The sequence below is a fragment of the Sus scrofa genome, chromosome 3, assembly GCF_000003025.6.
Source record: "Sus scrofa isolate TJ Tabasco breed Duroc chromosome 3, Sscrofa11.1, whole genome shotgun sequence".
Taxonomy (NCBI): domain Eukaryota; kingdom Metazoa; phylum Chordata; class Mammalia; order Artiodactyla; family Suidae; genus Sus; species Sus scrofa.
In genome coordinates, this window is record NC_010445.4 from 31,103,301 (window position 1) to 31,116,428 (window position 13,128).

At 48.6% G+C, this 13,128-nt stretch overlaps 1 protein-coding gene across 4 annotated transcripts in view; it reads right to left on the reverse strand.

Moving 5' to 3' along the window:
* SNX29 (sorting nexin 29) overlaps positions 1 to 13,128 on the reverse strand; it is a 548,686-nt gene that overhangs the window by 518,594 nt on the left and 16,964 nt on the right. For 3 of the 4 annotated variants that reach the window (XM_021088060.1, XM_021088055.1, XM_021088056.1), the window contains exons 2-3: positions 7,764 to 7,828; positions 3,199 to 3,251 (exon numbers count right to left, since the gene is read on the reverse strand). Coding sequence is in view for 3 of the 4 variants with exons in the window: in XM_021088055.1 (XP_020943714.1) it covers positions 3,199 to 3,251; positions 7,764 to 7,828 (118 nt within the window). In the remaining variant the exon portion in view is untranslated. Of the gene's footprint in view, positions 1 to 3,198; positions 3,252 to 7,763; positions 7,829 to 8,465; positions 9,788 to 13,128 lie in introns of those variants that run through there. The other variant, XM_021088057.1, reaches the window with a different exon arrangement.

Here is a 13,128-nt window from a genome sequence, read left to right on the forward strand (position 1 = left end):
CATCCTCACGGATACTAGTCGGGTTCTTAACCCACGGGCCATTTGGGAACTCCTATTAGTAGTATCTCTTAGTTGCTAGACTCCTGAAGGATACTGACGGGGGCAGACACACATATAGGAAGTCCCATTTTCCATATGTTCAGAATCACATGGGAAGAAACCCTTACCTTCAACTGTTCCTCTGAGAGTACAAGAGAGCATCGACAAGGCTCACTACCCCACATCAGCCCTTCCATTTGTGGTTCAGCACCTGCCTTGGCAGGCAGCCTGGGCCGGTATCACAAGCTGAGTGATGAGAGTCCCAGCCAGACTGCACTCCCTTATAAGAGATGCAACTAACAATCCCGCACGGCTGGCACCTTCATATCCTGGCCCAGGATCTGCTTCATTTTCACCAGTGGCACAGCAGATAGGATTCTGGTCACCTTTCCCGGTATGTGGGTTTTCGAAGAGCATCAAGCGATCCTCTGACACCAGCTGGTTGTGTCCTACAATTCAACTCACTTCTGACACTGTCTACCTAGAGACAGCATCGGATGCTGCAGGTGAAGGGCTTAGTCCCACAAGACAGCACCTCCCCCCACCACCAACCCTTCAGATGCCGGTCACAGGTCCAGGCTGTCGCCTGTGCTTCTGACTGACTAGCTATATGTCTTGGAGGTTCCCACAGCCTCCTCCTTGGGCTCAGTTAATCTGCCAGAGCGGCTCCCAGAAATGAAACACCATGCTTACCAGATTCGACCCCTGGCCTGGGAACTTACATTGCCCTGAAAAGCAAAAAAAAAAAAAAAACAAAAGAACATGTCGTCTCCCAGACATGAACCACAGTGTTGTGGTTGCCAAGTGGGAAATGGGAGGGTGTGGGATGGACGGGGAGTTTGGGGTTGGTAGGTATAAACTATTGTATTTAGGATGGATAAGCAATGAGGTCCTGCTGCACAGCACAGGGAACTATATCCAGTCACTTGTGACAGATCATGATGGAAGATAATATGAGAAAAGAGTATGTGTGTGTATATACGTGTGTGTGTGTGTGTGTGTGTGTGTGTGTGTGTGTGTGTGTGTCTGGGTCACTTTGCTGAATAGCAGAAATTGACAGAACATTATAAATCAACCAAAATAATAAAAATTTTTTGGAGTGCCCATCACAGCTCAGTGGTTAACAAATCCAACTAGGAACCATGAGGTTGTGGGTTTGATCCCTGGCCTCGCTGAGCAGGTTAAGGATCTGGCATTGCCATGAGCTGTGGTGTAGGTTGCAGATGCAGCTCAGATCTGGCATTGCTGTGGCTCTGGTGCAGACAGTTAGCTACAGCTCTGGTCAGACCCCTAGCCTGGGAACTTTCCTATGCCGCGGGTGCGGCCCTAAAAAGACAAAAAATAATAATAATAATTTTTTTAATTTAAGAACATGTCAATCAAACATTCAGAGATGGATTCTCTCAGGAAATAAACAGCATAATTATGAAAAAAAGTGATAAATAAAGAACTCCTAACTACATACCCCCCACACACACACACACAACACACACACACGTGCAGAGGCACACCCTCTGGTCCAGAAGATCCAGGATGGGGTGCAGCATCCCATTATAAGATAATAAGCCTCCCAGATGATTCTGACGCAGGTGGACCTTGGGTCCCAAAATGAGGAACCCTGTGCCGACCTCAGCCAGGCCCAACATGGGCCCTCAGGAAGAGCTGAAGCGATAAATCAGTTCAATGCCACAAACATACAGAGAACCTAGAATGTGATGGGCACAGAATGTCTGCAGAACCCTGAGAAGGAAAACAAGAGAGAAGCCCACCCTCAAAGTGCACAGACTGGTGGTGGCACAGATATTTAAACACCTGACCAGCTGAAATAGAAGGCCACGTGCGTGCTCAACCAAAGAATCGCTTGGAGTCCTCTTGGGGTGCAGCGGGTTAAGGGATCAGTGTTGTCATTGCTGTGGCAGGGGTTCCATCCCTGGCATAGGACCTTCCAGATGCTGAGGGTAAGGCCACACAGAAAAAAAAAAAATATATCTCAATCTCACAGAGCACCTTCTAGATGCTTCTAGGCACTGGGGCTGCACTGGTGAACAAGACAGCCAAACATCCCTGCCTGAACAGAGCTAGCGTTATTGTATGGGCGACAGAAAGAAACAAAATACAAAAGCCTAATGTACAGCCATTAGTTTAGAAAAACTAAGCACAGAAGAGGCAGAGAGAGAGCATCAGGGAAGGGAGAGAATTTTAAATCCACGTGGTTTCAAGTTGTTCCCATGATGTGATTAAAACATAGCGCCACATGCTCAGCTCATGGCTGCGTGGAAGGGTCACAGCAGAACCGAGAAGGGCTGGGGTCAGAAGGTGGGGAACAGGGACAGTCTCCAGGACAGGACCAATGCTGAGCACGTCAGTTCCTCTCCCTGCCCTTCCTTTGCGGGAATGTTCCTCTGGGGCTGCCGAGCACGCTTCGGCCTCAGGGACTTCACCGGGCATCTTCAGCAAACACCTGCATCTCCCCGCTCTGCCAAAACACGTGCTGCCCCGGCCAGGCAGTGGCATAAGCACATGCAATTACGTCAGCCTTTCCTGATCATGAAGGTCAATGGTGATTTTTAGGACCTTTTTTTTTTTTTTTTTTTAATTATAGAAGGGACATAAAATCACAGCATATAATATGGGGAAAAAAGTCAGAAAGTATAAAGATTCCCAACAGTCTTAACCTCAGCATTGCCTCTATTCACATTTTGGTATGTTTTCTGCCAGAGCTGTTTCACATGGGTAGGACCACTCTGCATCTGTATTCATTGCGTACCCTGCTCTTTGTATTTTTATTAAACATATTATCTTTAAATTACTATATACACAGTTTTCTACTTTAAACAAATTTTGTACGGACACCAATTTAACGGCTAGATCACGTTCCTTTCTACCGAGGCTTCACACTGTGTTAACCGCTTCCCAATGGTTGAGCATGTCTGAGTTTTCACCATGATACATCACATGAAAATAACTTTATGAGGAAAGGCATGTCAAGTAATCCCCGCAGGAGAGACTTCTAGAAGGAGAATCATGGAAGCTGGACACACTTGAAACAAGCAGCGGTTACAGGTAAGCCAAAAGGAATCGGCAGAATACAGAAGCTGGTCAATCTCCGGTCACCTTTTTGGTCTTGATGGTAAGAGGGGTCAGAAGCTACCTATTTACCTGCTGTCAGAATCCGAGGCGATCTCTTTTCTCCCTCCAAAGCGGATCTGGCACTGCAAGGAAAAAGAAGCTGCTGAGATCAGCTGTTGGGATGGGACACACAAACCCAAGACATAGGCGGTGGACACTCCAGCCTTCCAGCCGCCACATAAAGGAAGCCCTTATCTCCCACATGTTCAGAAGTGAGCCTTGTGCAAAAACAACACTGAGAAGAAAAGAGAAGCACGAGGCCTTTTGCAGATTATCTAGGAAGTTTCTTCTGTCAGCAGCGGACTATCTATATAACACAGAGCTCTTAGGCAATAATTAAAATGTCCACAAATCCGTAATGATGGGCCCCTTCTGAAAGCGCCTAGAGTTGTTATGGCTGGCTATGAAGTTAGAAAAGCACAGGAGTACCCACTGTGGTGCAGCAGGTCACAGACCTGGCATTGTCTCTGGGGTGGCATGGATTCAATTCCCAGCCCAGCCCAGTGGGTTAAGGATCCAGTGTTGCTGCAGCTGTGGAGTAGGTCACAGTTGCAGCTCAAATCTGATCCTGCCCCAGCAATTTCCATATGCCTTGGGAGTGGCCGAGAGAAAAAAAGGTTATAACCGCATAAACCAAGCTTCAAAGAAGTCATCCGGTTGTGCTGAACGACAATTCACCCAGGGAGGGAGAAGCAAAGGCAAACAATTGGTTTTTTTAAAACTGTGCTGAAATACAGATAACATAAAATTTAGTATTTAACTATTTTTATTTTATTTTATTTTGTTTATTTTTAGTTATTTATTTATTTATTTATTTATTTATTTATTTATTTATTTTGGTCTTTTTGCCATTTCTTGGGCCGCTCCCTCGGCATATGGAGGTTCCCAGGCTAGGGGTCTAATCAGAGCTGTAGCCGCCAGCCTACACCAGAGCCACAGCAACGTGGGATCCGAGCTGCCTCTGCAACCTACACCACAGCTCACGGCAACGCCAGATCCTTAACCCACTGAGCGAGGCCAGGGATCAAACACACAACCTCATGGTTCCTAGTCGGATTTGTTAACCACTGCGCCATGACAGGAACTCCTATTTAACAATTTTTAGTTGAGCAATTCAATTCACAATACTGTGCAACCATCACCATATCCACTATCTCTTTTAAAGGTATAGAATCTCCACTCTGGGTAACAGGTTTGCAAGATTCATGAATTTATTATCCAAAATATATGCATAGGGATAAATTCAGAGTTTGGGATTAACAAATACACACTACTATATGTAAAATTTGATAATCAACAAGGACCTTTTGTATAATATAGGAAACGCTACTCAATCCTCTATGATAACCTATATGGGAAAAGAATCTCTAAAACAATGGATATATGTACATGTATAACTGAATCACTTTGCTGTACACCTGAAACTCCCACAACATTGTCAATCGACTACAAAATAAAAATTAAGAGTTCCCAACGTGACGCAGTGGAAACGAATCTGACTAGGAGACATGAGATTGCGGGTTCGATTCCTGGCCTCGCTCAGTGGGTTAAGGATCTGGTGTTACCATGAGCTGTGGTGTAGGTGGCAGACGCAACTCAGATCTGGCATTGCTGTGGCTGTGTTGTAGGCTGGCAGCTACAGCTCCGACTACACCCCTAGCCTGGGAACCTTCATATGACTCGGGTGCAGCCCTAAAATGACAAAAGACAAAAAAAATTAATTAATTTAATTCAAAAAAAATTTTTCACTATGGTGCAGTGGGTTAAGGATCCGGCATTCTTTCTGGAGCAGCTCAGGTAGCTGCTGAGGAGTGGGTTTGATCTCCAGCCCAACATACTGGGTTAAGCATCTAGCATTGCTGCAACTGTGGCATAGGTTGCAGCTATGGCTCGGATTCAATCCCTGGCCCAGGAACTTCCATATGCTACAGGTGGGGAAAAAAAATTAAAAATTAAAAAAATTAAAGATAAATCATATATATATTTAAATAATACTTTTGTCAAAACTCAGAAATGCACACTTAAAACTGGTGTATCCACAGTTCCTTGTGCTGCAGCAGGTTAAGGATTTCTGGTGTTGTCACTGCAGTGGCTCAGGTCGCTGCTCTGATTCAGATTCAATCCCTAGAGAGGGGACTTCCACATGCTATGGGCACAGCCAAAAAAAAATAAAATTGGTGTTGGAGTTCCCATTGTGGCTCAATGGTAACAAACCCAACTAGTATCCACGAGGACATGTGTCCAATCCCTGGCCTCACTCAGTGGGTTAAGGATCCAGCATTGCCATGAGCTGCAGTGTAGGCTGCAGAGGCGGCTTGGATCTGGAGTTGCTATGGCTTTGGCGTAGGCTGACACTGCTGCTCTGACTTGACCCCTAGCCTGGGAACTTCCATATGCCACGGATGCAGCCCTAACAAAAAAAAAAAGAAAAGAAAAGAAAAGAAAACTTGGTGTATCTTACTACATGCAAATGATTCTTTAATAAAGTTGGTTTTTAAAAAGCATATATATATATAACAATTTCATCCCCCAAATAATAATAATAATGCTAATAATAGCAGCTCAGGGCAGAAGTTCCAATTTAGCTCTGTGTACCTGCTACCTGTGAAGTGCTTCTACCTGCCTCTTCACCTTCTTATGTTATTTTCCACTTCTGGCACAAAGAAAAGAGACACTGATCGTGCGGGCTCCGCATTTACGGTGCACGAGGCACTGGCCATGGCCCTTTCCTCACTTTAACAAGTGCAGTTCCCTCAACAACCCTATGGAGGTCAGTGACCCAGTTACAGAGAAGAGGGACGCTCAGAGAGGCTGGAAGAGGTGTCCCAGCACACACAGCTGTGAAGGGACAAGGTGGCATTCGAGCCCCGCTACACCTGAGCCTGTGTCCTTGCCACCGTACCTGGACCCCCGGGAGGCAGATGCTCAACTCTCTGGGCTCACTTGGCCCTTCACGTACATACTTGTCTCCCTCTATCATGATTACACACAAATAATTATCAGTCTCCCTACCAAAATCTGAGCTACCTACAACTCCCAAGGGCTGGATCCTGGCTCTGCTGCTTCTTAACTATGACACCTGCAGCAAGTTACCAGACTCTTCTGAGCTTCAGTTTCTTGATCTGTAAAATGGATATAAATGCCAGCACGATCGCACAGGGTGGTGGGAAGGATTAGACGTAAAGCACTTAGCGGAGAACCAGGCCCAAGATGAATGTGCAAGAAGCGGTGCCTGTCTGGTAGCTGCAAGCAGGCAAACTGAGGCCAGCCTCGTGTCAAAGCTTGATTCACACCCAGCCAAAAAAAGCCAGGCATCAAAAATAGCATCAACCAACCAGAGCAGAGTCCATCTGGAGGAGGCAGACGATCTGGAGCCTGGCCTCATTGCTTTTTGCTTTTTTTTTTTTTTTTTTTGGCTTTTGTCTCTTGAGGTCTGCACCCGCGGCATATGGCGGTTCCCAGGCTAGGGGTCAAATCAGAGCTGTAGCTGCTGGCCTACACCACAGCCACAGCAATGCCAGATCCGAGCCATGTCTGCAACCTACACCACAGCTCACGGCAATGCCGGATCTTTAACCCACTGAGCAAAGCCGGGGATCAAACCTGCAACCTCATGGTTCCTAGTCAGATTCATTTCCGCTGCACCACAACAGAAACTCCCGGCTTTTTTTTTTTTTTTAATTAAGGTATAGTTGATTTACGATGTGATGTCAATTCTGGCCTCATTTTTATTCTCTTGCTCATGAGGTCCTAACTCTAACCACCACCACGGCACCCTGAGGAGTTGCCCTGGGAGTTCCCAGTGTGGCTCAGTGGTAATGAATCCAACTAGCATCCATGAGGACTCAGGTTCAATCCCCGGCCCCACCCAGTGGGTTAAGGATCTGGCGTTGCTGCCAAGCTATGGTGTAGGTCACAGATGTGGCTCAGATCTGGCGTTGCTGTGGCTGTGGAATAGGCCAGCAACGACAGGTCTGTATTCAACCACTAGCCTGAGAACTTTCATATGCCACAGGTACGGCTCTTAAAACAAACAAAAAAAAGACATTCCCATCGTGGCGCAGTGGTTAACAAATCTGACTAGGAACCATGAGGTTGTGGGTTTGATCCCTGGCCTTGCTCAGTGGGTTAAGGATCCAGTGTTGCCGTGAGCTGCGGTGTAGGCCTCAGATGTGGCTCAGATCCTGCATTGCTGTGGCTCTGGTGTAGGCTGGTGGCTATAGCTCCGATTAGACCTCTAGCCTGGGATCCTCCATATGCCATGGGAGCAGCCCAAGAAAAGACCAAAAAAAAAAAGTTGCCCTAAAACACAACTGCCTGGAAATGAGGCTTTGAAACCCACATCAATGCCCTTCTCAAAGGGACAGCACTGTAGGACGGCAACGGGTTCTCCAGAGGGCTTTATGAAGTCAGGACACGGGAGCTCCTTTGTCCCTACCTCTGATCGCTATCAGATCCAGGGAGAACCATTAGCCTGGAGGGGCTCGCTTACAACGTGGGAGTGTCTGTGTAGACAGAAGGGCAGAAGTGACTTCTACATTAGCTACCTGTCACTATGACCTGACCTCAAAGTCAAACGGGAGCTTTCATCTTACCTGTTTCACTGCATCCAGCAGTCGCTCCAGCAGAAACTGTCTTTTCATGTCATTGTTCTGTGATCCTAAAATACAAGGAGGCTTAATTAGTTCTGTTGGACATTCGCCTCCTAGTGAGACTTTCTGACATCCAGGGTGTGGCCGGCCCCAACCAGCATCAGCCTTCTCTCTGATACAGTCAACGATAAAGACCAGGTATCACTAATCTACATCATTACAATGAACTCGGTCCGCTGACCTGTCACAGGAATGCAGCTGAACAAGTATTTCCCAAATCGGAATCATGTTGCTGGAACGGCTTGACTCAGGGTTTCTCGACCCTGGTGTCACTGACATTGGACCAGATACTTCTGCGGCTGCCCTGGGAACTGTGAGGATGTCTAGCAGCATCCCTGGCCTCTGCCCACTAGGCACCGTGAGCACACACACCACACCCTGGTTGTGGCAATGCAAATGTCTCCGGGTAACACCAAATGTCCCCCGCTGAGCATCAACAGTCTAAGGGAAACTCTAAGTTCCCTAGCACAACAGGCACTGCCCGTTGGCTGACCTCCCCATCATGTCCCACATCATTTTCCCATGAAAAAACCTGATTACTCCTTTTCACAGCCTCCCTTGTAAGGTGGACCTTGAGAAGTTCTAGCTTATGAGATGTAAGCAGAGGAGCACTGGGAGGGTTCTGGAGAAAGTACCCATCCTTACGAAAGAACAGATGCTAATGGCTTCATCCTTTCTTCCATCCTTTGTGCCTTCATCATAAGCAGATCAGGTGGAGCCAGAGCAAACCTTGCCACAGTGAAGCAACAAGCCTGCAGGGAAGACCGAGAGGATCACAAAGACACCAGCCCTCGGTCCTTTTGCTGCTCAACCAATACTAGCGACCTCCTAGCTCTCGCACAAGAAGTAATGCCACATGCTCAAGGCACACGGTACATTCGGCCATTACTCACAGCCAAAAGCATTCCCAGCTAATGCACAAGGCAATGGCCAAACGTCCATTAAGAGAATGTGGGGCAAGGACACTCTAAAGCACCAGACAGACCACTGTCAGAGCTGTATCTGATGCTCCACAAGGGGCCCAGCGACCCCTGTCAACAGAGACACACCTACACCCTATGCTGTACCAGACCCAGAACACAGGAGTTTCAAAGGAGGCTCAGGTTTAGAGCTACCAGAGCAGCTGCTCCACACCACAGGCCTTGAGCTGCCACCAAGCTGCTTCTCTCCTGGGCACCTGAGCATGGGCTTCACCAGGGAGTACTCGCAAAGATCAATCAGTTCATCCAAGTCAGGCCAGGGCCACCCGGCTGATAACAGTCACGCCCATGGGGCCCACCTCTTGCCTGCCAGGCACAAAGCTGCGTTCTCTGAATGCCCTGCGCCCTGTAATTTGCATGACCACCCTACCAGCCAGGTATGAGGATCCACACCCGCAGACGGGAAATTGAAGCCCAGAGATGACAAGCAACTGTGTGCACTGACCAGGTGGTTATTGAACTACCACTGAGCACCGAGCAATGTTCTAAGTGCTGGGGACACAGGCGTTAAACGGTAGGAAAGAGGGAAAATTCCACTAGGAAGAAACGAAGAAGCTCCTAAGTTAACCAATAAAGGAGATGCGGTTAGAGAGCCATACTAGGGGGAAAAACCTGATATGGTTTTACGGGATGATGATGAGACACTGAGGCAGCAAGAGGGCGACGGCGGCCGGGGCGGCCATGGACACCTCTCCACACGCAGGACAGCTGAGCTGAGCCCTTTGCCACAAGGAGCACGGGACACCAGGGGTCTGGGCAGAGCAAACAGCCAGGGTGCAGCGGCCAGAACAGCTTGGCTTCTGCTCTTCTAGGACCAGAAGGAAGTCTCTTGTGACATGGGCAAAAAGCAGAAAAGGGGAAGCAGAGATCAGAGAGGCAAGCAGGGGCCAGTCACAAAGCCTCCTGGACCATGATAACCATTTAGGCTTGGGGGGTTTTTTTTGTTTTTTGTTTGTTTGTTTGTTTGTCTTATTAGGGCCACACTCGTGGCATATGGAAGTTCCCAGGCTAGGGGTCAAATCGGAGCTGTAGCTGCTGGCCTACACCACAGCCACAATGGATCCTTAACCCACTGAGTGAGGCCAGGGATTGAACCCACATCCTCATGGACAGAAGCTGGGGTCATTGCCACTGAGCCATGTCAGTTCCTAGGCTTTGTTCAAATTTGAACACTCATTGTTCAACTGTGGCCCTAACTGGAGACCATGCCCCTCAAGGGCTCTCTCAGGACGAATCCCCCGCTTCCTCCCTCACCCTGGGCCTGGAGACAAGCCCCGTCACTCTCCAAGGACACACAGGAGTACAACAGAGGAATACAACTGACTGCCCAAAAGCCGCCACTGTTATTTGTTCTGGAAGAGGTCTTGGGAAAGAACAGTCCACGCATCGTTCCCACCAGACAACAGGCCACCTTGAAGCATCGTTCGGGATGATCAGAGGCCCCATGCATCCAAGGCCCTCATGCAGCGCTCTTGACCGCTGTGTCTATCAATACATCCTGCTCCGTGCCGAGCAGAGGCCTAGTTTCTGCTCTTCTCTAATGTCTGAGCAGAGAAGTCGAGCTTGCTTGCTTCCTTTTTCCAAGTACTGCACCCAGCAAGTCTACCTGCTCTCAGGCAATGCCAGCTGGAAACCTGACAAGGTTTTCCCTCTGACGCGCGCTCTTGCCAGGAGTTCTAGGGACCTCTACATACAGCACAGGGAATGCTACCGAACATTGTGTGATACGCTATCGAGGGAAAGAATCTGAAAGACCGGCTGTGTGCACATGCATCACTGAATCACTTTGTTCAACAGCAGAAATGATCACCACATTGTCAGTCAACTATATCTCGATGAAACCTAAAAAAAAGGAATTCATAGGATAGGACTACCATATAACCCAACACTTCTGGGTATGTACACAAAAGAACTGAAAGCAGGGTCTTGAAGAGATATGTGCATGCTTATGTTCACAGCTGCACTATCCACAGGAGCCAAGATGGGAAAGCAACCTAAGCGTCCATGGACAGGAGATTCGGAGAAGCAAAAGGTGGCATAAACCTACAACGGATATTACTCAGCCTTAAAAAGGAAGCAACCTTGGAGTTCCCGTCGTGGCTCAGGGGTTAACGAATCCGACTAGGAACCACCAGGTTGCAGGTTCGATCCCTGGCCTCGCTCAGTGGGTTAAGGATCCAGCGTTGCCGTCAACTGTGGTGTAGGTCGCAGACGCAGCTCAGATCCCATGTTGCTGTGGCTGTGGTGTCGGCCGGCAGCGACAGCTCCGATGAGACCCCTAGCCTGGGAACCTCCATATGCTGCAGGTGAGGCCCTAGAAAAGGCAAAGACACACACCCACACACAAAAAAGGAAGCAAGCTCAGCCACAACATGGATGAGCCGTGAGGAATTACGCCGAGTGAAATAAACTAGACATGAAGAGATAAATCTGTATGATTCCACTTACAGGAGGTACTTAGAGTAATGGAAAGCAGAGCAAGTATAAATCAGGGTGTCAAGGGGAAGGGCAGGGAGAGACGAGGGGTTATGACTTGACAGCTAAACAGCTGCAGCGCCGCAAAATGAAGAGTATGGGGATGGATGGTGCAATGGGAAGGTATTTGATACCACAAAACTGTACGCTTACAAACGGTTAACATGAGGAGTTCCCTTTGTGACTCAGTAACAAACCCGACTAGTATCCATGAGGACGCAGGTTTGATCACCATCCTGCTCAGTGGGTTGACAATTTGGCACTGCCGTGAGCTGTGGTGTAGGTCGCAGATGTGGCTTGGATCCTGCGTGGCTGTGACTGTGGCATAGGCTAGCAGCTGCAGCTCCAATTCAACCCCTAGCCTGGAAACTTCCATATGTCTCGGGCATGGCCCCCCGCAAAAAAAGAGAGAGACAAAATAAATAGTAATCCATGTGAAAAAAATACAGTAATAATAAATCAAGGGAAAATGTATAAAGAAAATAAAACTCTGCATCATCTCGCCACCGCTCACTGTTGGCACAGTAATTCTCAAGCCTTCCCATGCATGCGCCTCTCCTGGGATCTTGCTAAAAGGCAGGTCTAATGCAGAAGGGCTGGGCAGGGCCTGGGCTTCTGCGCTTCTCCCCAGCTGCCAGGTGATGTGGATGCTGCTGCTTCCTGACCCACCCTCAAACAGCGAGGATTAGGCACCTACCCCTAATGACATGCACAGTGACCCTAGCTCCTTTCTAGAGTCATCTGCAGCCCCCTCCGTCTCACCTGGCAGAGCCTCTCCCAGGGGGGAAGCAAGTCTGCTCCCTGGAGAGAAGACGCTGGAAGCCCGTGCACATCTCCACCCACCACGCACTCTCCCTGACTGCGACTACCTGAGGGAGACAGGCCTGATCCCAGAAGGGGCACCTGTGGCCATCCCAGCCCTCAACAGGGATTAAGAGAAGGCAGTCGCAGGGGCGGAGAGAGTACAGGTGGCCTTGGGGCATTTACTGACCGCAGGAGGTGCCCAGGAGGCCCCTGGCCATGAGGAACGGTGGGAGGACGCTAGTGGGAAGTCACAGGGCATCGTGAGTCCTCGTCCTGGCTGGGCTACTTGCTGGCCATGTGACAGGGACAGTCACTTCCCTTCTTAGGGCACTGCTTTCTGCATGAGATCACACCTCCTGGCCCTGCAGACTGCAAACATGGAATCTGTGTTGACAGGAGAGCAATCAGCGCTGCTGGTCTCCTTCTTACTTCTCCCAGGATCCTCCCAGGACCAACAAGAATCCTCCGGTCTCAACTGCTGCAACCACCTAAGCAGGGCAGGGAGCCAGCGCCCACCTACCGGGCCTCAACTGTGGACTAAGCCATTAAGGGACTGGCATCTAATCCTTGACAAAGAAGGGAAGATGGCTCCATCCAGCAGAGGACTAGACCTTCACCCAAGGCCAGTCCCAGGGGAAGTGCTCAAGGAGGGGTTCAATTTCAAGTCCACTGGCTCGGCCATCCACTAAATCCTGCTCCCTTTCAACCCTTGGCAACCCGCAGTGACAGACCCACCACTAGTTCAGGAATGATTTCTCTGTAAAACCCCAGCCTTTCTGCTTCCTTCCTTTTCCAAAAGCAACCCTCTGTCAACACAATCAACCAAATGAACCAAAAAAGGCTGCTGTTTCTTTTCTTTTTTTTTTTCAATTAAGTGTAGTTGATTTACAAGATGTGTTAGCTTCAGGTACACAGCAAAGTGATTCACAGAACAGGCTTCTTTTTAATTTCTTGTTAGATCACCATTAAAATAAAAAGAGAAGATGTAAAAGCGCCTCAGGGGACACTCCCAGGGGTCCACAAACCTGAAAGAAATGCCATCATCCCCG